At 40.8% G+C, this 23,920-nt stretch overlaps 2 protein-coding genes across 2 annotated transcripts; both read left to right on the top strand.

Annotated features, from left to right (window-relative positions):
• The first annotated feature begins 370 nt into the window (after nt 1-370).
• On the top strand, nt 371-12,556 carry efcab7 (EF-hand calcium binding domain 7). Its single transcript, XM_083940288.1, has 13 exons — nt 371-607; nt 2,115-2,326; nt 2,544-2,630; nt 3,705-3,915; nt 6,367-6,488; nt 8,818-8,959; nt 9,557-9,666; nt 9,868-10,031; nt 10,369-10,502; nt 10,617-10,765; nt 11,094-11,303; nt 12,126-12,233; nt 12,451-12,556. Exons 1-13 carry the CDS (start codon nt 478-480, stop codon nt 12,529-12,531), a joined length of 1,860 nt encoding a protein of 619 aa, XP_083796414.1. The 5' UTR covers nt 371-477; the 3' UTR covers nt 12,532-12,556.
• Nucleotides 12,557-15,090: 2,534 nt separating this feature from the next.
• On the top strand, nt 15,091-23,839 carry pgm1 (phosphoglucomutase 1). The gene is made up of 11 exons (XM_083911323.1): nt 15,091-15,415; nt 17,415-17,577; nt 17,748-17,891; nt 18,207-18,332; nt 18,569-18,759; nt 19,933-20,087; nt 20,222-20,337; nt 20,436-20,571; nt 21,038-21,221; nt 21,606-21,740; nt 23,174-23,839. Exons 1-11 carry the CDS (start codon nt 15,170-15,172, stop codon nt 23,261-23,263), a joined length of 1,686 nt encoding a protein of 561 aa, XP_083767449.1. The 5' UTR covers nt 15,091-15,169; the 3' UTR covers nt 23,264-23,839.
• The last annotated feature ends 81 nt before the right edge of the window (nt 23,840-23,920 follow it).

Genomic DNA, 23,920 nt, shown 5'->3' with positions numbered 1-23,920 from the left:
TAAACTTGCGCCTGTGCTACACTCAAACAGTTCGAGTAAAACATAGACTGGCCCATATATAGTTCCGGATGTCTCCTTATAGCAAAAACGACTAGAACAACGCAAGAAACTGTCCGAATAATACAAAATGTTAAGTCCGTATTCATGCTGTTAACGCTCTGTTCATTTTTATCACCCACGAGAAACCAATACCGCATTTACGTATATGAGTTTTTAGCAGGAACGGGGAAAGGTTAACTTGTTTTTCCGTGTCGTTTTTGTGAACACTGATAAGTTACCTAGCAACAGATCGCAGGATAGCAACAGCGTTTGACAAATCCATTGCTAACGTGGATTTGAACCAATTAAATAGTTACGGTGTGATGAAAAAGTAAAAATAATATAATTTAGCCCGAGCTAGCTGCTATACTTGGCTGCCATTTGGTTTCTAAGCTGGAGAATGATGCTAAACTAGCTGGTCGATCGCTTCCTTCGAAGATGTCTTTTCAAGAGTCGCCTCGTCCTTCTGATGAAGAGGAGGCTTTCTACGTGCACTGCAGAGCCGCCTACCTGTCTGTGTTCAGGTCTAGTTTAACAAATATCGCTTCGAAACAGCAGTTATGTCGTGGTAAGCTCACTTTAAAAACTAGTATCGCGTTAACTGTTACAGGTAAATAATATACTTGCTGTTTGCGTAATTATTACTTTTACCGTTATGTACCAAGAAACTGCAAATGATCTTCGCTAGATTGCATACTCGTGTTATTTCTTTAACATGTACATTAGCTCAGGTCAGTAGATATAATGTCCTCTGGAAACTCCACAAAGAGTGTACGATGAATTATTGAACACTAGGAGTCATGGGGATGTTTGGATATGGTACCTCTTGTTTTGCATGACATAAAAAACCCCGTTTTACAGTATAATACACAATTGGATGTGATTAAAAAAAAAAAAAAATTCTTAGCCAATAGGTTTAGTCTCCAAAAGGTATCAGCTGATGACATCTAGGATTAATGCTCTAATTTCCATCTTAGAGAGACAGTTGTTTGTGTTTGTAAATATTGGCCCATGTGCAAAAAAGTATTTGGAAGAAGACAATCTATTTTTTTAGGGGGAATTTACCCCTTAAACAGATAAATCCCATATGCTGGTGGATCAGCCATTATGAACCCATGCTGTGCAGCTAAACATTGATCAAAGCCACATTACATCATTATATTAAAGGTTGAATATGTAGAATCTTCATTAAAAGCTATATTTTAAAAATAATACACCCGTTTTACACGTTTTGAGAGGCACAGAATGAAAGTATTACTTTTTCATAAAAAAATATATTTAGTCTGAATTATTATTATTTTGTTTTAAATTACGGGTTTGACAATAGCTTTCTGTCACATTCTGTTAACATTGTACCAGCCAATAGCAGCAGGCATTGCGGGTTGCCGGGGTTGTCTGTTGTAAGGTGCAGCTACTGTAGGCTGGCACAGAGTGAAATGGAGTTTGCCAACCCTGCAGCTGAGTCAACGAGAGTCAATATAGGCCAAGTATTCACTCTGTGGACTGAGATAAAGGAGTTCAACAGCATTAAAACACACCAAAATGGCTATGTTTCTCCTTAAACAGGAAGATAACTTTCATGTTTACTTAGCTGTAAAGGCAAACAGTAAAAAACGGTAACAGTTAACGGTAACTGTCAGTCAAAGTCCTCAGCAATAATGGTATTTATGGTGCAATTTGCCAGAGGGGATGGATTCAAACTGTGCCAACGGCTCAAACAGGCTCAAACAGACTCTGGTCCCCTGTAGGCTACGCGGCCAGGTCTGACGAACATGGCAACCTGAGTGGTGGAATGATGTTTTGTTATTGCGACTATGATCTTGAGACACTAGATGGCGCTCTTCTGCTGATTATACATATTCAACCCTTAACTTTTATTGTAATTAGTGGCACAGATGTTACATTCTGCAAAAAAAATCAACTAAATTTTTTCTTTCTTGAATAATGTACACGTCATTTAAAAGGTATGTCAGAAAAGCTACATACACAGAAAAACAAACCGTCCTGATGCTATAGTCGACGGTGAGCCTTTGCTTAATGGAAATTGAATATTCTTTCCCATTTATTCTATACAGCTCTCCAACAGGCTGGTAGAAATCCAACCCAAGCAACTCTCAATAAATACTGGCCGCCAAGAACATCCAAACTGAACTTTGATGACTTCTATGAGATTCTTAAGAGTGAGAAGAAAACTGATGAAACAGAACTGATGAGAGCCTTCAAAAAGATGGATGTGAACAGTGATGGCTACATCTCACACAGTGAGCTGGAGAAGGCCCTTACCACTGTGAGTAGCCTAAAACATTCTGGCTTTGGCATTGACTGATGCTGTACAATCAGCCAACCGAGCTGCCTCAGCAACTGGAGACCCACTGCTGTTGTATTACAGATGTAGACTGCCTAAACATAATCATAATCACTGATCGCCTTATACTCAAATTAAATAGATTTTTTTTTTTGTTCTGGTAATTTTACTGCTAAAGAAAATATGTTTAATTTTCTAGAGAGGAGAGAAAATGACCACTGAAGAGGTGAATGCAATTTTCTCATTGGCTGACATCAATAAAGACGGCAAACTGGACTATGCAGAAGTAAGTTTAGACAAGTATGAAGTGACTTCTGATGCTGTTACCACTTTGCTGTATGCACCACACTTATTTATTTGTCCTATCTTTATGTATCACTTATTTAAATATGTCATCTGATTGATACCAGCCTCGCCTCAGAAGGCTACAATCCCAAGCAATCGGGAGAAAAAATGGAACTTCCTTCTTGTTACTCTGCTCCAAATAAAAAAATAATAGTTCTGAACCAATTCAGATGCACCACAGTAAAGGCTAAAAAATAAATTTTTAGAAGTCTTGTTCCTTCAAAACTTAATTTACAAGCCTTTATTATATACGACAGACAGGAAATGGGGTGAGAGAGGGGGGCATGCAGTAAAGGGCCGCAACTCGGAGTCAAACCCGCAGCAGCTGCCTCGAGGACCTTCTGCCTCTTTACATGGGACGACTGCTCTAACCACTCAGCCACCGGCCGCCCCAAAACTTTATTTCTTTAAATTTTAATTTAATTCACACAAAATTCAGACGAAGCAGCAATGCTAAGCGACAGAAAATTCAATAGTGCAAAATAAAACAACAGTTTAGCTCTCCTATGATTTAGTCTAGTGGGCGGTGGTTAGCACTGTCGCCTCAAGCAAGGGGGGTTCCTGGTTCGAATCTCGGCTGGGGTCCTTCTGCGAGGAGTTTGTGTGTTCTCCCTGTATCTGCATTGGTTTTCTCCAGGTTCTCCCACAGTCCAAAGACATGCACCTGTTAGGTTAATTGATGACTCCAAATTGCCCGTAGGTGTGAATGTGAGTGTGAATGGTTGTCTTTCTCTGTTTGTCTCTATGTGCCCTGTGATAGACTGGCGTCCTGTCCAGGGTGTATCCCGCCTCACACCCAATGTCAGCTGGGATCGGCTCCAGCCCCCCGTGACCCCGATAGGGACAAGCGGTTAAAGATGGATGGATAGATGGCTGGATGAATGATTTGCTCTAATATTGTCTTTATTTATTGTCATATGCTCCATCCAAGATATCAGTATATGTGGCCCCTCTCCCTTTCCTCAGAATGTCCCCATTGATCATGCTCTCACTGCTGGTTTCCTGTTGCTGTTAGTTCTGCAGGTTGCTTGTGTCTACAGTAGAGCAGTGTCAGATGGCTGCTTTGGAGAGGCTGGAGGCTAATGCCAAGCTGAAGAGGCAGAACTTTGGCAGTCAGTCATACAGCCCTCCGAAGAGCTCAGTGTCATCAGCAGCACAAGCGGTAGCGACTCTCCCTCAGCCTCCAGAGACACCCCGGGCAGAATCTGACACAACACTCAAGAAAGGTACAACATGTACAACATGCAATACATTTTTATTGAAGGTTAGATACACGATGAGCAATTCCACAAGAATAAATGTTTACCCTTTTCCTTTCTTATATTTCTCTCCCAAAAGTACTCTCCTTCCCGGGCTCCTGGTGGCTCAGTGGTTAGAGCATATATATTAGCTAGAAGTCCTTGATGCAGCGCTCTGGGTTCAATTCCCACCAGTGGCCCTTTGCTGCATTTTACCCCCTCTCTCTGCATGTTACCCCCTCTTCCTGACACTCTTCAAAAAGCTGTCCCTATCAAAAAAAGGCACGAAAAGGCCAAAAAACTAATATAAAAAAAAACACTTTCACACAAAACTTAAAACTGAGACCAACCTCCCAATTATGAGTTAACAAACCTTAAACAGAAAAAAACGACCACAAGAAAGAACAATAAAGCATTGATTACTAACCCCAATAGACTCTCATAGTTGCCCTGTAGTATGTATCAGAACTCTTTGTGTCATCAGCCACTTTTCTACACATATGGAGAAAATATACAGAGCAGACTTTATGTTTGCATTGCAAATGCTAATACCCTATTGGTGTATGACTCCAGAACATAATGGCCATTTGTGTGGCACAATCTACCGGTAGCAGCCAGTGGCAACTGCACATCATGTTTACTTCAGATTTCCAATTTATAGTTGCACACTCATACACACTGCTTGCCCCAATACGCCTTACCGATTAGTTCTGATGAATAAATAATAGCTCTGTTATTGATCTATTTTTCACTCCCCCAGTGACAAAATTACCTTATTAAGACAGTCCATGCATCATAATAGCCACACAATTAGGGCAGCTTGTTTGGAGGGAGGAGACTGTAAAGCATAATCACTTCTGCCATTAAGAGATTGACAAACGCTCCATCTACGCTGGGGAAAAATTGTGCCTCCCAACTTAAGCTTTGGAGTTGGCGCTCTTGCCAAAAAATGTGTTTTCATGGCCTAAACAAACAAGGACAGGATTGAAGTCCAACTCTGCAACCGTAGATAATGAAACAAACTGAGTTTTCTTCTGTAAAATACAGCATCTTCAGCCAGTTAAAGGTTGATGTAAAAAAAAAAATCCAATTTTTGCACTTTAATACCAACAATTCATGGAAAGAGAAGAGCAGAGATCCTGGATGAGCAAGCCAGGGACAGGCCCACAGTGGGAAGATAGATGGGGTTGATTTAAGTGGTCAGTCCATGTTCATGTTATTGATTCGGAGGATTTCACCACTTCTCACTGGGGAGATGATGAGGGATTAGACGGTGGTCGAGAGGAGGACCCAGTCGACCACCGCTGCAAAAACAAATGAGCTCCCACATAGTTGTCGGGATTATCACATTATTGTGCCTCTCCCACGTATTGATTTATACCCACTACATTTTAACAAGGCTTTAACACGAGATGCGACATGACCGCACATGTTGATTGGGTTATTCTTGGAGCTCAAAACAGTTTTGACTGCTCATTTGCTCCTACATTTGTCAGTATAGACTTGTAATACACTGAGAAATACAGTATGTTTTAACTGTATGGGAGAGGAGTAATTTTCACGAACTGTTTTACAAATAAATGATAAGATACAGATTCATTATCTGGTATCACCGTATCAGTATGGTAAAATGTTTTAGCAAACTGTCAGACCAACTAATGAACTGTCGCAGTGTTTTCTGATAATTGCTCTGTTTAGTTCAATTCTTGCTGTGTTCCAGCAACAGGAAACCAATAGTGCAGAAGTAATACTGGCTATATACTCACATTCAGTATAAACTCACATTGAAGCCTTTGTTAGGCCACATTCAGCGCATCTTTGTCCACATTCAAACAACAGCTACAATTCGGTCCTCAAGATTAAAATACAGCCATCGATACAAAATAGATCCATCACAAATACCATGACAGTGGGTCTATTTATTTCTCCGCTATGGTAATTTGCTTGTAAGCCTATCAAATTACCTCGCATCTTGATTTCACCCGGCTTGGAAACAATCAGACCCCTCATTAGTGAATTGATATTTTCTGGCTTCAATTAGAGTTCGGGGGGAAAAAGTTGTGCGAGATAATGGATTTAAGAGGGTGCTGTTATGCCATTTGTGATTTGAAAGGCCTCCATAATTAATTAAAAGGGAGTTGAACTTAAGACCACGCTTTCCCAGAACCCAAAATGCAAAGTAGCCATCATCACTCGGAATCAGCCACCTTCACTTGAATTTTGGAACGGACTTCTGAGAAGACAGATTACAGTGTCAATTATCTTGTGCACCTCATCTCTCTTGTGAAAGTGTGTTTACTGTTTGGAGAGAGGAGGGCTGTACTTAATCTGTCAGTTGGTCAACTGAGCATCCTGTTCTGTTGCAGGAACTTGATTTATTTATAACAACTTTGGATATGTTTTTATCATATGTGTTTTTGTCTGGTGTGTGTGTCTCAGACAGTCGATCATCATCCCGCCCTTCATCCGCTCGCAGCAGACGGTCGTCCCTGTCAAACTCTATCACAATGACATCCAGCAGCACTAAGTCCAGCAAAATACCAGAGCCTTCAGGCTTACAGGTAACCCCACCACCTCTAAACTTAACTTTAGAGGTTAAGTTTTTCGATCAGCACTCCAATCTATTCATATTTCTGAGCTCATGTTGGTCAGTCACCTATGGGAGACCCCGTTTGAGAACAACTTTCTTATACTAAGCAAAGTAATAACATAAGCAGAGCTTTAGTCACAGTTTATTTCATGTTTACTACTCTTTATAAATGCTTTTTGATGACCGTAACCTTAATTTAATATAGTCATTTACAGTAATAATAACTCATCCATTACATATTTTGAAGAATGTATTTATTATCTTCTATAAGAAACATGCTTTGCTTTCTAATCTGAAAGATCAACTCTTTGTACCATCACTGACAAAAACCTGGAACTCTCAGGATGTGGGCTCCAGTTAGAGACTTCATGAAAGCAAGGTCCTTGCAGCCCCACTGCCCTCCCAGTGTCAGCGTTTCTGGTTGGCGAATTTCGCCCAGGGTGGATAGATAGACACTGTATTGATCCCACGCTCTTTGTTTTCACTCTTTTTGGCTTAAACGTGGCTGGTTTGCTTTACAGCAAGAAAATAAATAAATAAATAAATATAAATAACAGCCCCCTGCTCCACCTCTCAGGTCCAAGCACTGTGTTGAGATTGGAAAGGGCCAGACATCATCAAGATAAATAATGTGTGTCCAGAGATTACCTCTGAGGGAAGTTCTGCTCGCTAGATTGGCTGCTATATTGCCACAGGCTGATAATTGGGGGGTGGTGGGTGGAGGGTAGGCTGTGTTTTTGTAGTGGTGTGAATATGTGTGTGGGGATGTGTGTGTGCCTTGTGGGATGCAAATGTGTCATCACAAATAAAAACATAAACATCAAGGAATTGCCCTTATTCTCAGGATTTGTTTTTATGAGAATGGGTTGAAATTATGAGAATTATGAGGTAAGGTGAAGGGCATTGTGTGTGTGTGTGTGTGTGTGTGTGTGTGTGTGTGTGTGTGTGTGTGTGTGTGTGTGTGTGTGTGTGTGTGTGTGTGTGTGTGTGTGTGTGTGTGTGTGTGTGTGTGTGTGTGTGTGTGTGTGTGTGTGTGTGTGTGTGTGTGTGTGTGTGTGTGTGTGTGTGTGTGTGTGTGTGTGTGTGTGTGTGTTTGCAGTGTCCTGTGACCCTCTGCATTGCAGTAAATTAAACCTGTGGCCCGAGCAGGTGGCAGCTCCTGTATTAGTCTGCAGGCTCTGACCCTCTCTATGGGGGCATTAATTCTGATGTCTTTAGACAGTTGATGGGTGCCCATGGCAATTTCCCTCATTTAATATTGTCTGGACAAACCACTGAAGTGTTATGGTTTGATCTTTTATTCCTCTCACAGCCCAAGATAAATACTTTGAGAAAATGGCCTTTCTCGAAAAGAGTGACATGCTCCGTCTTTATGGTACTTTCTTTGTTTAACTTGGTGATTTATTTGTCCACTAAAAGAAAATATAGCCTATTCCAAAGTTGCTCGGCCCTCTGTGTCCTCTTACTGTGTATCCACACTAACTGTGTTTTCATTTAATGTGTCTCCGGTGAGTGGAAGGACAATTTCCTTGTTTTGATGTTCCAGTTCAATTTCAAATTATTACCTCATTTCAGTTGTGTTGCCACACGAAGCAACAACAGGATTTCAAAATGAGAGAAATATTAGGATTCATAAATATTGCCAAAGTAGCCTCTTGATAGTTTTGAATGACCGCTGGCCCAAGATTGAAAAGGCTGTATTTATCAAAGTTAAATGGACTTCAATTTGGGATATCAGATCCTAGAGTGAGATTTACTTCAGCAGAAACCGAAACACAGCGTGACACTTCTGCCCTCCTCTGGATCAGCCACAGTATAACAAGTGTTTACATGCTGCTGAGCTGACATAAACTGTGTAATAATGAATATGCCCCCTGAAGGTTGGAGTGGTAATTATCACAACGGCAGTTTCTGTTAATCAAGTGAGCAACCTCTCTGTTATGATTGACTGCTTAATTCACTTTTTCATGCCAAAATGTACTTTCCCTGTCACAAGATCAATCCCCCTTTTAATAGGAATTGCAAATTAGTTTTGGTTTCTGTTGAATGAATAAACACATTCAGTTGATAAGCAGCAAAAGAGTTTGTTGGGATTTTGTCAGGATCTAATCAGAGACCAAATAAAGTACACACTTACACTCTGTATTCTTCGAAATGGCTTAAAATAGCAAAGAGCTGGGTCTATATCTGATAATGCTTAAGTTTGGAATCATTATTTTCAAGCTTTATAAGCCACACTATATTAGTGTTTCCATGAATGTGGTGGGACTGTCGTTAAGCAGAAATGTCAATTTTTCCAGGGGTGGCTTCACAGTTATATGAAGGGCTGTTTCTTCTTGGAGGATGATGGAAGTATCAGCTCTCTGCAGTACCAGCTCCACGTCCCCCAGACAACCAACGTCTACCTAACCATCCAACCACTCAGCCTCAGCCAAGGACGCGGTGGTACTGCTACTGTTTTGTAATACATATAAACAAAAACTATTTTTTTTAAAAATCTTAAAATGTGATTGGCCATAGGGTTCTATTTGCTGCTTGCACTCTCAATTAGGGAGGTCCCTAATTGCTCAAGGAGTCTGGATTTGGACCATTACCAAAAATATGTTGTTTTAATTTTTTGCTGGACTGCTTTCTGCACCATGGCTTCACCACTGATTATGTGGCATACTGTGCAACAGCATCACACTGTAGTTGAATAGTTTAAAATATGCTTTGTGTGAAATTGTAGCACAAATACAAAAATATTATAAGTATTTTTCAGATATATTAAAGAATGTATGACAACAGGAAGAGGGTGGAATTCAGTTCATAAAATTAGAGCATGTAACAGCAGATAGTGGAGTGAATAAACTCCTCCTATGTGCTTAAGTAAAAACAAAGTACAAGTAAGTATAAGTAAGTATTTTTTTGTACACCCAATCATAAGACTACATAAGCCTGCAAATATAAAGCTTATATTCAATTATTTATTTGTACTACACCTTATATCAAAGGTTTGTTTATATATATATATTGTGTGGTTGTTTTTTTTTTCTTCAGACAAACCTTCTTCATGGATGACAGTGGACACGGCTATTTTTGTCATGTCAGCTGGTGAAACCAAAGAGGACTCAACTTTAGTGTGTCTCACTGAGTCAAAAGACAAAGAAGTATGTTTGTTTGTGTTGAGAGCTGCATATGTACTAGATAATTTGCTCATATTTAGTTTTAGATATTTATTTAGCTTAGTTTGGGAGTTTGTGTGTTGATGATGTTGATCCACCGGCAGTCGGCCATTTATGATACTATGTAGATGAAACTTAATTGTGCTACATTCCAGGATATGCTTATTTTATCTTTTGTTCCCACAGAAGTATGTTTGGAAAGGAGAATTGCATGCTGGGACTTACTACCTGCTTCCCTTCACCAGTGGCTGCAAACTAAAGAAAAGGAGCAAAAAGAGCCTTTCCAATAAACCTGTAGAGCTCATCTACAGAACTGACACAGGAGAACTAGATCTAACCAGGGAGCTCAGGTGTGTGTGACAGTCTGTCCGTATGCATGTATGTGTGTTATCGGTAGAATGAAAACACACCGAAAAGCAAAGTGTCATCAAATGTCACCAACTTGGGCTGATGCCCAACAATTTAGATTGTTTTATAGTGTTTAAAGTATAAATGCCTTCAGGTTTTCAGCGTGGAAAAAGATAATTTAGTCTTTGTTTGCTTTGCTAGTTCTGTTGCTACCACAGCAGTTGAAGTGGTGAATGAATGAATGGATGGATACACAGGAGGAAAGATGGACGGGTAAATGAATAGAGGCTGTCGGGGTCCTGTATGACATTTCTGTGTATTGCTTCCTTTGTGCCACAGGGAGGTGCTGTGTGACATCTTTGAGGTGATAGACCTGGATGGGAATGGTTTGCTCAGTCTGGAGGAGTACAATTTCTTTGAACTGAGGACTAGTGGAGAGAAATGTGACAAGGATAGCTGGGCTGTCTGCAAAGGTAATCATCCTCATTATGGCACTGATACACAGGGCGACCAGTGTTACATTTAAAATAAGTATAATGTAAGGGGGAGGGGTTCATTATGTCTCATTATTTTTGTTGGGCTTGCAGAAAACTTTGATATGAGAAGGAACCAGCTGACACGGCAGGGCTTCATGGAGCTGAACCTGATGGAGGCCACAGAGAAAGATGGAGACCCCGCAGACCTGTGGGTCACCCTGGAAGCCATGGGCTACAACCGAATGCTGGAGCTGGTAGAGGTTAGTTTATACATCTGCTCTTACTTATGCATGACACAACAAATCTTCCTAATACGCCGTAATTTAGGGCTTACATTTGACACTTGATAAGAAAAGACATTTCAACCTTTAATTAGCAATACAACACAATTAACTACTGAATTAAAACTCAAATTCTGTTTCTCTCACTTGAATTCCATGCTCGAAGCCTCAGAGGAGAAATGCCTGATACTAGCAAAAGCACTTGTTGTAATACACACACTCGTGTAGAGAAACACTCCCAGCCTTCCAATGCCCCACTTGAGTTATACTAACTAACTGAATTCACTCATCTTCCTCCCACTCTCAGTCTTGTCCATTCCAGATAGATATTCACTGTGAAGGCACTCAGCCATCCCTCCAGCCGCTTAATATGGACTCAGGGCCCAAGCTTCAGAACCAGGCCCTCCAGAAGTCTATCACAGCCAGGACAGGGGCCAAAGCACTGAGGGGTCAAGACAATGTCTTCATCTACACCTACAGAGGAGAACACAGGATATCTTCACTCATAGCCAACAAGGTAAACAAGCGTTTTGTTTATCTGATTGTGGAGGTAGACTATACTTCTGAAATTAAGATACACCAAACGTGACAGATGTGACGCTGCTTACAGCTTTAAGTAGTATTGCAAAGAGGTGAGTGAATGGTCCTGGTTCAGTATGATCGTCAAGTTGCCATGCATCCTAATGGCCCTAGGAGGATGATAGGTAGTTTAAATGAGTGAAGACTGTAGGTGGAAAAAGTGAAAGAACTTGAAAGGAACGACATAAATGTCAATTATTATTTAGAGCATCAGAGTGTCTGTGTATTGTTTAGACTATCTGATAATCAAAAAACACTTTCCAGATTTGTATAATTCACTCTGTCTACGGTGTATGGTTGCAGAGACCATTCACCCTTGTTTGTAATTGATACACTATGGTACTGACTCTCATAGCAACAGGCGCTACTCAGAAAGAATGTCCTAGTGATACAAAGGAACTACTGAAAAGGGAAAGTGGTTCCATTTGTATGCAGTTTACATGAGAGTGTTGATTTGTTTTTTGACATTTGTTTCAACTGCAGTGACACTACGCTTTTTGAAGGTTCATGACTACGAAGTAGTACTGTCTTGTAAGCACATCCAGTATCCACATATTCTACAGCTGTGTCCCATCATAGCTACAGTTTGGTATGTGGAGCTGGAGAGATACATACTGTTATCTTTTCATTTATGTATATATATTTTTTTATTGATAAGGCATATAAATCCCTTTTTATGGGTTTTGCGTTTTTTTCTGCTTATTCCTCTGATTTAAGTCAAAGCTGATTAGTGAGTTGACCAATACCCTTTATGTTGCAGGCCAACCAGAAAGTGACTGTCCATGTAAACAATGAGCAGAGCAGAAACTGCTGCAGCAGCAGAGGCATGAGCGTGTTTGCTGTCGAGGTTCCAGCCAGGACTAAGATGGTACGAAGTCTTCATGAGTCATGTCTTGTTTATTATGAAAAGAAAAAATCTGGAGTTTGAAAATGTTCCATTCTAAGACATTGTAGAACGATTTACAATTAAATTGCTCATTCTGAATAATAAAATACTTTTATTGTAATTGATATGATGAAACACTGTAATGAAATGACTATATGGTGTTTTAGATTCTAATACAAAGACATGTCTTGTCTTCTAGGTGTGCCAACACATCCTGCCCATCCATGAAAGACAGGACTGGACCTACAACTGTGTGGAGACCATATTACCTTGCACGTAAAGCTCTACTCCCATCAGTAGGATACATAACAAATAGAAACTGTTCTATAGCCACTGACGATATGAGAACTGTTGTTCCTAGTCAGACCAAATGTGTAATTTTACAGTAACTAACATGGTCCAAAAGGACTCCAGCCTAATGGTTTCAAGCTTTTAGAAGCTCTGTGTTTAAAGCTTACCTGTGTGTTTTGTGAAGCCTTAGATGTCAGACTGCAGCACCGGTAGCTGAGACTCTTTGGCTGCTTGTGGCAAGAACGGTGTTTCAGAATCTTAGTGACTTGATGCATCAGAGGTGTTAACCGTTAGTAGATTGTCACTGTAGTCATAAAGTCCAGCTAATAATAGTTGTTACTGCTTTTGTTGTGCCTATGACATGTTTCTATCAATGTAGACATTTTCAAAATTCCCTTTACAATAGTTAACATTTTAAATGTATAGAGTGTATAGATCAAGGGTTAAATTGCCAAGATAACACTTTTATTCATAGTTTATCCTTTAAATGACCGTTATTGTCATGGGGAATCAGACTGGGGACAGTCAAATCAATTTTATTTATATAGCCCCAAATCACATAAGAAGTTATCACACTTTTCATAGCATATCAAGACCACGCTCTTTAATTTACAAGGACTCAACAGTCCCCCAGTGGAAGCACTTGGTGGCAAGGAACCCCCTGAATATATTGTGTACCGTTTTCTACCATGAAAGCTGAGAATAAATGCGTCTTTGGACATTTAGGTGACGTATAGCGGTTGTTTCAATAGAATGTCATGTGTGTGGCGTAAGGAAGAACCCAAAGCTAGCCCTAACATGTACTTACTGAACATTGAAATATAGTTTTGCTGTTGTAACCATTGTTATAAGTAACCTGGACATCTATGGAAGCTTTGAAAATCTAATAAAAAATCAAATGTAGCATGGTTTGAGGACACCAAGACATCCTTTGACCTATGAATCATCAAATCAATGCTTACTGAATATTCTTTGAACAGTTACAGTAAATGAAGGATTGTAGCTTAGTTCTTGTACATATAGACTCGGTTTAAGCCTGAATCTTACTGTACAGCTATTGGTCACTACTCTCAACACTCTTAATACAGTATGGAGCTGTGGGGATTTAGGGTTGGCAATGAAAAGCATTCCTTTGCATTGGACTCGCGTCTAAACTTTATTTGCCCTTGGCCTTTCCAGTTGAGAGCAGTCTTGACCTCCTATTTATATCTCTCAGACCATTATTTGCCCTTTGACTTTCTCTGCTGAAACAGTAGAGCCAGCTGACTAAAGGTCACATGACATGTGAGATGTATTTAATGTCCTGAGCCCCTGTCTGCTTTTCCTTCCCCAACACAGAGGTTCAGTAACACTTGACTGCTCAGGGCATTCTGTATTTAAAATCATCATGTAGTGTGTTTTAAGAAAGTTTTAACTTTATTTTTCATGCTGTTATTTTGTTTTAGAACATTTAAGTCACTATCATTTCAGTTATGTGATTTCAATTCAAAAATGAAAATAATTGTGCAATCAAAAGGAAAATCGTTGGCTCTGCTCTTGGTATATAATTTGCATTTGTTCTGCTCATAAGGCTATTGAGATATATAATTATATGCATGTATATACAGCTACATAACTCTGTTGAAGGGCAACCTCCACACACATACACACACCCCACTGTCATGATGGCAGGTCTTCCATTAAACTTTGTTCTGCTTCTAATGATCAAACACACTGTGATGCAACAGCAAACAGCGGCCTGACGTAGACTATTTCACAATATTCTCCCTGAGAAATTCACTCCCTTACTTAATGTAACATGACATTGCAATGTCTTTCTTTCTGAGTATTTGTAAGGGTAGCTTTGTATTGACTTATTAGAAAATGCATTCTTTTATTTACTTTCCAGTCAGAGTTTCTAGCTGGTGTCATGTTTTTGACAAGCCTCTCAGTCATTGACCTTTCTGTGCATGGGACTTGACCTTAAGGGTACAAAAGTTCAAGCATGAATACATGTTAATAAGCTTCATAGAGCCAACATTAGGAAACTGCATAAAAATCCACCTAAATGCAGGGAATAAATTTTCTGGGGTGCACCCTCAGACCCCCGCTCAATGTATGTCCCCAATGTCGAAAGGAAACCTGCAACCCTGCACGTGGTGGGCATTGTACAGGCTGATTCCAGTCATCCCATGTTTGAATTTGAGTACTTTTTGTCCAACAAAATTACAAATATGTATGTTTCCGTACTCTTCCCCAGTTTTATATTCCCAGTGTGTAACAAAACAATGCGCTCATAGACTCAATTTCAACCTTCATTTGGGGAAACAAATGTACAGAACCAGAACAGTTGAACACAGTATTTGAAGAAATTGTTATTTATTTATCTACAATACCCAAGAATGTAAATGTAAGCTACCTGAAACTACATTATCTCTCAAACCTTCCTCCTGTACAGTGCAGTCTATGGTACAGTGTGGAGAAATCCTCCACGGTCTCTACTTGCCCTTTAAACCGAGAAGGCGGGTCTATGAGGGGGGAGTTGTCCGGTGTGTACGTGTGGCTCCTCTGCCACTGCAGTCGCCTCCTCATCGGGACAGATTGCGGATCACACAGGGCGACCTCAGGAACTCACTACGGGGGTCAAGATGGTTAAAGTAACGACAGTAAAGACCAAGCCGTACACGGACCAGAAGCCCGGGACGAGCGGCCTGAGGAAGAGGGTGACGGTGTTTCAACAGAACCAACACTATGCGGAAAACTTCATCCAGAGCATTATCTCTGTCATTGAGCCTGCAGAGCGCCAGGCTGCCTCTGTGGTGGTGGGAGGTGATGGCAGGTTTTTCATGAAAGAGGCGATTCAGTTGATCGTTCAGATTGCTGCAGCCAACGGGGTCAGTAAGGACATGGAAATGTTGTTCACCTGTGCTGTTCCCTTCCCCCTGTCTGTCTGTGTGTGTGTGACATTAGCTAGCTACGTTAGCTAAGATGTATCAACTGCCATACAGGCAGTTGCATGTTGGGATTATATCACAGCTAAGGGACGTTGTTCGGTTAAGTAAAAGTCCCTGCATTGTATACAAAAATGAAAGCGGTGTGATGTATAACTGTCCAGGAATTGGACGTCCTAGCCGGGATATATGGGAGTTATAGCACGGCTAACAACCAATGAGATGGCTTGATTCGAGCCATCTGTTTTAACTGACATGTTTGTCAACTGTAGCCTTCAGTGCAATAACGTAACTTACAGTTCTTGACTGTACTGTTGTATCGTTACACTGTGATATTGCGTGCACTAGTGTATCTAAATTACGTAGCATAGTTTGCTAATGTAGCTACCAGGAGAGGTCGGGTTATTTGTAACGAAAGTAACTCAACGTTCCACAAACTCTTGCAAGCTTCACCCCATTTCTTTGGCATGGCAAGGAACACTGATGGAGCAATTGTGACAATCCCTGGCTCTACTTTCCCTTCTTTGGTATTAGATATTTCACAACTTACTCGACGGTTCCCATAAGGTCCACAGCATAGACTGTATAAATGCTACAGTCTACGGTCCACAGCAGTCAATGGACCCTTCAGGTGACATCAACACCCGTCTGTGTTTTCCAGCACTGGCTCCGATGCCAGCTTGACCGCGGTGATCTTTCGGAGAGTGCATGCAGGAGGCCACTTGAATATCAAACCGTTACCTTTGACATTTAACGCCACATGCATACTGACTCTACCCGGTGACTTCTTTGCTTTAGCCTAGGATATTAAAAGGCGCTTAAAATGACTTCGTTTGCTTCGCACGGTTATACTAATGAGCAAAATTAGGGTAAAGTGAGTATTGTAATAGGAAACACTATAGCCTAACGTGTTGTTTCATAATAAGCAGTGCAGCAGAGATGCCAATGGCTGCCTTCACTCAGCGGTTTGAGCCCAGAGGGGGGCGTGACATGCAACGTGCAGCCAGTCACGTTTCCATGTCTGTAGCATAGATGGGGAAAATAGCACATAAGGTACTTTTGCCTTTAATTTGACATTTTAAGCATTTAACCATGATGTGACCTTATCCCATGTATAGCGCAAATAGCTGTAAGCAGAAATGAGCCTCAGCACATTTGTACAGGGCATCATGTTTGCTTTTTTGACTGCAAACTCAGTAAACGCAGTGGTGCCAGTAGGTTGAAGTTGCACAAAAATATGTTTCAGTTTCTCCACAAGTACACAAGTGGTTGATGTTAGGAAATGGAACAGTGGAGAAACTGTCATTGCCAAAGGTGCACAGACCAGCACGGACAGGGGAGCTTCTGTTCATGTTTACACAAAGCAAACCACTGCATATTTCAATTGGACTAACAGAACTGAGATAGTAACATGATTTTAGAAATAGTCATCCACGAGATATACTCATTCTACTGTTATTTAACCTCATTTGACATTTATACTATGTGCCTTGATTTATAGTAGTTTTTGCTGATTTTAAAGCGATTTGACAAACAAAACATAGATTAGAAGAATATGAAGCAATGACATCATTAAAAGGGAGCACTGACGTAATTATTGAAAGTAAACCTGAGATTGTATCTGTATCTAAATCACAACTTGTGCTGTGATGTACAGACTGTCACAATGACTCCACCATGGTAATGATGATGTATTTTGCGCTGTCATGCATGTTTAGCCATAGCCAATGACAAGGAACAGAACCTTTACATACCCAACACACTGAAGTCAAGGAATGGGATGAGAGATGTACTGTTCACTCAAATCTTTACATACGGTCACCAAACATTTAGCCGGTATTTGCTCGAACTTCAGTTTCTCTCATCAACTGTGTGCGTGTGTGTTTGTATGCGTGTGTGTATTAACCTGTGTGTCCCTATGTATTTATGATCCCTCCTGCAGATTGGCCATCTGGTGATTGGTCATAATGGCATCATGTCAACCCCAGCAGTCTCCTGTGTGATCCGCAAGATAAATGCAGTGGGTGGCATTATCCTCACAGCCAGTCACAACCCTGGTGGCCCCAGTGGAGACTTTGGCATTAAGTACAACATTTCCAGTGGAGGTGAGTGGAGACAGCATTGTGCACTCTAGTACTTTACAGACACAAGGGAACCTCTGCCCACCATGTTTTAGGAAAAAATTTTTGGCCACATCATCATCATCATCATCTGTATTTGGAACATTATATATGTCAGTTCATCATTTCTAACCAGCCTTTAACTTTGTCCCTAGGACCTGCTCCAGAGGGCATCACAAACAAAATATTCGAGATCAGCAAAACCCTGCAGGAGTATCACATTTGCCCAGAGCTGAAAGTGGATCTGTCCAAAATCGGCAAACAGACTTTTGAAGTGGACACCTTCAAGCCCTTCACAGGTATAGAGACAAAGAGAGCAGAGTCCTGTTCTCACCTTAGGAGAATTTGTTTCTGACAGGTCATTCAATTTCATTAATGTCAGGGATGAGAATGAATACCCGCAACCTGCAACTTGGTGGCAAGTGTTGGTTTGTCTTGTTGACAGACAGCTTCTTCTTGGCTCTTTGACATAATCTGGTGAAATAATGAACGAATCCAGTTGGTGGCTTGTGAAATCCACCAAACACCTATAGCACTAATGTGACCAGCTTGTGTTGATCCTGACATCTACTGCTATCTTAAGTGTGCTCTAATTTCCTCTTCATTTGTCTTAGTGGAAATTGTGGACTCAGTGGACGCCTATGCTGAGATGCTAAGGAGCATCTTTGACTTTGCTGCCCTAAAAGAGCTTCTCCATGGAGCCAATCACATTAACGTCCGCCTGGATGCTATGCACGGAGGTAAGAAACAGTACAGCACACCTTTAGACTTTTATGACAGGCAGAAATAGATTGCAAAAAAAAATGGTTTTGGACCTAAGATTCAGACGGCGTCCCTAAATTAAAATAATTTAGTCACAGGAGATGCTTCTTACAAATAGCAAATATCTAAACAGCTCATTACAGGTTAATTAATACATTTTCGTATATATGTTCGTCCTATTGGTACCTTTTTAAAATACTCGCTCTCCCTCCAGTGGTTGGTCCTTATGTGAAGAAGATAGTCTGCGAAGAGCTGGGTTCTCCTGCCAACTCAGCAGTCAACTGTGTCCCCAAGGAGGACTTTGGGGGCCACCACCCCGACCCCAACTTGACTTACGCTGCCGACCTGGTCAACACCATGAAAGGAGGAGAATATGATCTTGGCGCGGCCTTTGATGGTGATGGCGTAGGTCAACCTTTTTTTCCTAGGAAGATTATTTTGCAGGGGTTATATCGCACAGTATATTGGAAAGAGGTGAGAGCAGAGTTATGAAGTTCTTGAACACAATAGGCCTGTCCTGGAGTGAGACTGAATTAAACTCATTTTGATGTTGGAACAGGATTTAATGTGGACAGTGAACACTTCTCTTTCTTTTTGTTTTTCTCTCTCTTTCTCCCTGAAACTTTTCTAATTGTTCCTGAAGGGAGCAGACCACATTTAACCCTAGAACACTATCGCTCAAATTCAAAACAACATCACGAACACCGGGTGATTTTTACCCGAGATTTTTCCGATTCAGATAATACACCCAATAAAAAGTACTTGTCATCAAAACATGACAATACATGACAAATTTGAGTAGTGTTGTTTTATTTTGAACTGTTTAAACTGTTTAAAATGTTCCAAAATTACTGGAAAATTAGGAATGTGGGAACAAACAATTCCTAAACAAAAGAAATAATGAAGTTGGAAGCTTGTTTTTTTGTCCACCCATTCCTAGTGAAGGCTCAGTGTCCTTGGCACACAAATAAAACTTTCCCTGGGTAGAATCCACCAAAAACCTACTTTACCTTCGATCACTATTGCTGGGTGAAAATCACCCTAACCTGGGCCTGTAGGAAAAGTGTGTTTTGGATTAGGAAAGCACCCATGCCGTCAAAGATGTCATAGACAATGCTGAAGCTACCCAGAGACCCATGACACTCAGATAAACGCAGCACAATGAAAATAACATACATTTATTTGCTCGAGTGAAAACCACCCTGCAATGGTGTTCTAGGGTTAAATATGCAGTATAACATGATTGCTAATAGAATAAAATATGCTGAAATCATTAAGCCATACTTCCCCTTCATCCCCTGCTTCCTACAATATTCATAATAAGACGTAAGAAATGTTTGTGGGAAATGCATTCACGTTGATTCGTTTTTTAAGATACCCCTTTTGAGGAAAGTTTTGCAAGTGTAAAACCATATCATCAATAGGGATCCAATATCTTCCACAAGAAAACCTCAGAAGGGCTATCACTAAACATTCCTATTGCCAATTAACATCCATTTACTCAGGAAAGTACTTCATAAATGTCACAAACCCTTTGTGCTATTTGTGATTGTTGCCCCGTTTGTGTACCTATTTCAGGACCGTAACATGGTGCTGGGTAAAAACGGCTTTTTCGTGAACCCCTCAGACTCCGTAGCTGTCATCGCTGCCAACATTACCAGCATCCCTTACTTCCAGAAGACTGGTGTCAAAGGACTGGCCCGCAGTATGCCCACCAGTGGAGCCCTTGACAAGTAAAAAAACACTCAACAAAACAGCCAAACCAAGGTTTTCCTTGGTTCGGGTAAAGTGAAATAGCACTGTTCCAGATTGGTTACACATCAACATTTTCTTTTGTGGTTTTATTGTGTGTGCCAATCTGTTCCAGTGTGGCTAAAGCTCTGCAGATGCAGCTGTACGAGACTCCAACTGGCTGGAAGTTCTTTGGGAATCTGATGGATGCTGGAAAACTTTCGCTGTGTGGAGAGGAGAGCTTCGGCACAGGTGATTGAATGTAGTCATATTTATGTAGGAAATGAAAGTAGCGGCCCTCATTCACTCCATCACTCATCCCCTCTTTTCTCCCTCTGCTAACGGACCAGGCTCCGATCATATCCGTGAGAAGGATGGCCTGTGGGCAGTGCTTGCATGGTTGTCAATCTTAGCCACCAGGAAACAGAGCGTGGAAGAGATTATGAAGGATCACTGGCAGAAGTTTGGCAGGAACTTCTTCACCAGGTCAGAATGATCTCTGTGGAGTGGTTTATTTAATGTAAGCTTGAGTCCCAAAAGAGGAGTATTTCAGGTTGCCAGTGGTGAGACTTTTTTTTAATCTTTGTTGGTCCCAGGACTTTATTTGTTTGAAATAGTTGTAAGAAAACCCACTGGGGTGATTCAGGGATGTCAGTTGCTCAAATGGTACTCTGGCCCCGTCTAGCGGCAAATAAGAGAACTGCAGCACATGAAAGCCAAGATACAGTCAATTTATATACCTATTTTAAGACTCCCTGTTTAAAAATTGTGTTTTTTTCCATGATTATTGTAACTTATGTTTTTTTTTCTAATTTTATATTTTAGAGAGACTCTCACTCTTATCCCTGCAACCACATAGTTTAAATGAGTATCTTGTGAGCAAAAAAAGAAAAACCAAATGTCTGATGCCAGATTACATTTTTGCATCAATCTGGTCTAACTTCACATCCAGGTACGACTATGAGGAGGTAGAGTCAGACGCCGCCAACAAGATGATCAAGCATCTTGAGACTTTGATGTTCGACCCATCCTTCGTAGGAAAGAAGTTCTCCTCGGGTGATAAGACCTATCAGGTGGCTGTCTCTGACAACTTTGCCTACACAGACCCTGTGGACGGAAGTGTGTCTAAAAACCAGGTGAGGGGCCGAAAGGCAGAGCACATTCAAATTTAATTCTGTGTTCCCTCAATCAGCAGATGTAGTCCATCTTAGGTAAAAGTTCTTATTTATTCATTTTTTTAACCGTTTGTTTAGTCTACTTTCATTTCAGCTAATGGAGGAAGTCACACTGTCAATCCCACCGTGGATAAAATGGCATATTAATTGTATTGAAATTCAAGATTCAAAATTGACTGAATGCATAATGAAGATATATAGAGGAGATTATAGCCTATGAATGAAAACCAGCAGCAGTGTTATTGCACCTCATCCATTCTACCTCCACATTTGCCAGTTATGGTGCATTTTCATTCATCATAATCTCTTCCCCCGTCTTTCTCTGTTCCTCTTGCACTCTCTCAGGGCCTCAGGATCATCTTCTCTGACGGTTCTAGGATCATTTTCCGTCTCAGCGGTACAGGCAGCGCAGGAGCAACCATCAGGCTCTACATAGACAGCTATGAGAAAGACCCCAAGAAGATTTACCAGGACCCACAGGTCAGGAAAATAAAGAGTAATCTCAGCCAGTTTGATCCAGTGAGAGAACAATGAGACAATGAAGTCAGTAGATGATCAGTTTGGGAAAATAAACATAAATGGAACCAGCACCAGTATGTCATTTCTCTTGAACATTTTGGACATGAAAAATCACGAGAGAATAAGGATATTAATATAGTTTGACACCTGACAAGGTCAAAGGTTAACTCACATGGGCCCCCAGGACCCTTCAGTGCTGGCTGGAATGATCTGTAACCTGCAGGACAGCCAGCTCTCATTGGGTGGAGCTCTCCAAAAACAAGTTCCAGAGATTATGTTTAACATGGGAGATGATGGAGAGGTTGGACCAAGTCTTGAGTTATGGCAGTCCATCAGGGCCAGAATGAAGAGAGGGAAACATAACACAAGGGGAAAATAAAGTGTGTGAATTCCAACTAGACACCTCATAAAGTCGTTTTGACCAATTAAGACAGGGAGGTGATATTTAACAAGAAAGCGAGACAAGACACACAAAAGAAGTGAATGAAAGTTGTAGTCGAGCCCTTTGGCCTCTTCGGTGCTTTAACACCATGAACGAACAGATAAGCAGAAACATATTGCTTCAGAATCTTAACTTGGCAGATAAATGGCCAGTGTGTTAATGGTTCAGTTGGCTGACTTGGGGAAGATTTGATTTACAAACCAAGAGTGTTAAGACATAAGCAGATTTTGAAGAGTAAGCATTAACATTTCTCTTGTAAAGATGAAGCAAACAAGATATAACTTGGTAAAGAATTAATCCGTAAGATTTTCATCTAGTTAATTGTCTGTTAAATTACTATCTATAAAAGAGTGGGTTAAACAATGATGTTTGATCATATGACCCACTAATGAAAGCACTTGTACTTGCCTCTTTTCTAAGTATTCCAATATGTGTGTCTGTGGCGACGTTCCCTCCCTAAATGCAAATGCGCTGTACTCAGAAATCAGGAACTTCCAAGTTCTGACAAGTAAACGTGCAATGAAAGTGAACGTTCAAGTCTGAATTACGAGTCATGCTCACTTTGATGCGTCTGGGATATGAGGTCCCAGAGGCTCGCCTGCAGTTAGATCTTACTGCCAAAGTGGCCGCTAGAAACAACATATCTAATTGTTACAGATTACAACTTTAATTAGTGAGCTTACTTGTGTTGATGTATATATTTTGTTATCTTTGGACAGAGCTAGAATAGCCTATTTCCCCATGTTTTTAGCCTTTGTGCTAAGTTAAGCTAACTGGCCCCTGGCTCTAGCTTCAAATTTAGCATGCAGACATTGGGTCGGAATAAAAGGGAGAAAACAAGAAAGTAGATTGTTCCACAAAATGTCAAACTGTTCCGTTAAGTGTAATATTCACAGCATGGCCTGTTCAGAAAGTCATATGTTCTGTGTGTTTGTGTTGTCTCTTTGTGCAGGTGATGCTGGCTCCTCTGGTAGACATTGCCCTTAAGGTCTCTCAGCTCCAAGAGAAGACTGGACGCACTGCCCCAACTGTGATCACATGATTCCTCTGCCATACTGCCTCCACTCACCCTCAGCAACAGGATACCTCCGCTCTCTCTGGGGTGAAGCTGTCCTTGAATGCTGTCTTGGCTTCAGTTCCTGGCCCTCTTAGAAACAGATCTGGACGAAAAAGTGAAACTTGACCTGCAGGTTGAATACAAGAAAATACACGAGGAGATCTTGATGTATCTTACACTGAAATGTATCCACTGCCTTCGTCTAGCCTGACCTGACACTTCTCTAACATGATTTAAGGAAACGAAATTTAAAGATTCAAGTGGACTGATAAACTTGAACAGAGTGTGCCTCGTGTAATTTCTGGAACCATGCTTAGTAAAGTTATTGTCCAGATCTGTTCCTGAACCATAGCATTCAATGGAGAAACTGCCAAACTGACCATAAATTAGCAATCTGGGTCAACCTCACCCCACATTTCCCTTAGTGACTTTGTGCCTTCACCTTCCTCTGTTCTCTGAACCCTGTTAAAAAAAAAGCCTCTCAACCTGAACCATGACCTACAGTTAAAACATTGAGAACTAACACATCCACTATTAATAAAATAACCTCATATAAAAGAAGCACAGTGGTCATGTTTTAATTGTTTTTTGTCTTTTAACAGTCTACTGTGTAGGATTTAGTGGCATCTAGCAGGGAGGTTG

The sequence above is a fragment of the Echiichthys vipera genome (assembly GCF_963691815.1).
Source record: "Echiichthys vipera genome assembly, chromosome: 3".
NCBI classification, from domain to species: domain Eukaryota; kingdom Metazoa; phylum Chordata; class Actinopteri; order Perciformes; family Trachinidae; genus Echiichthys; species Echiichthys vipera.
The sequence above is the reverse complement of the archived record's forward strand: the minus strand, read 5'-3'. Positions and strand labels throughout refer to the sequence as shown.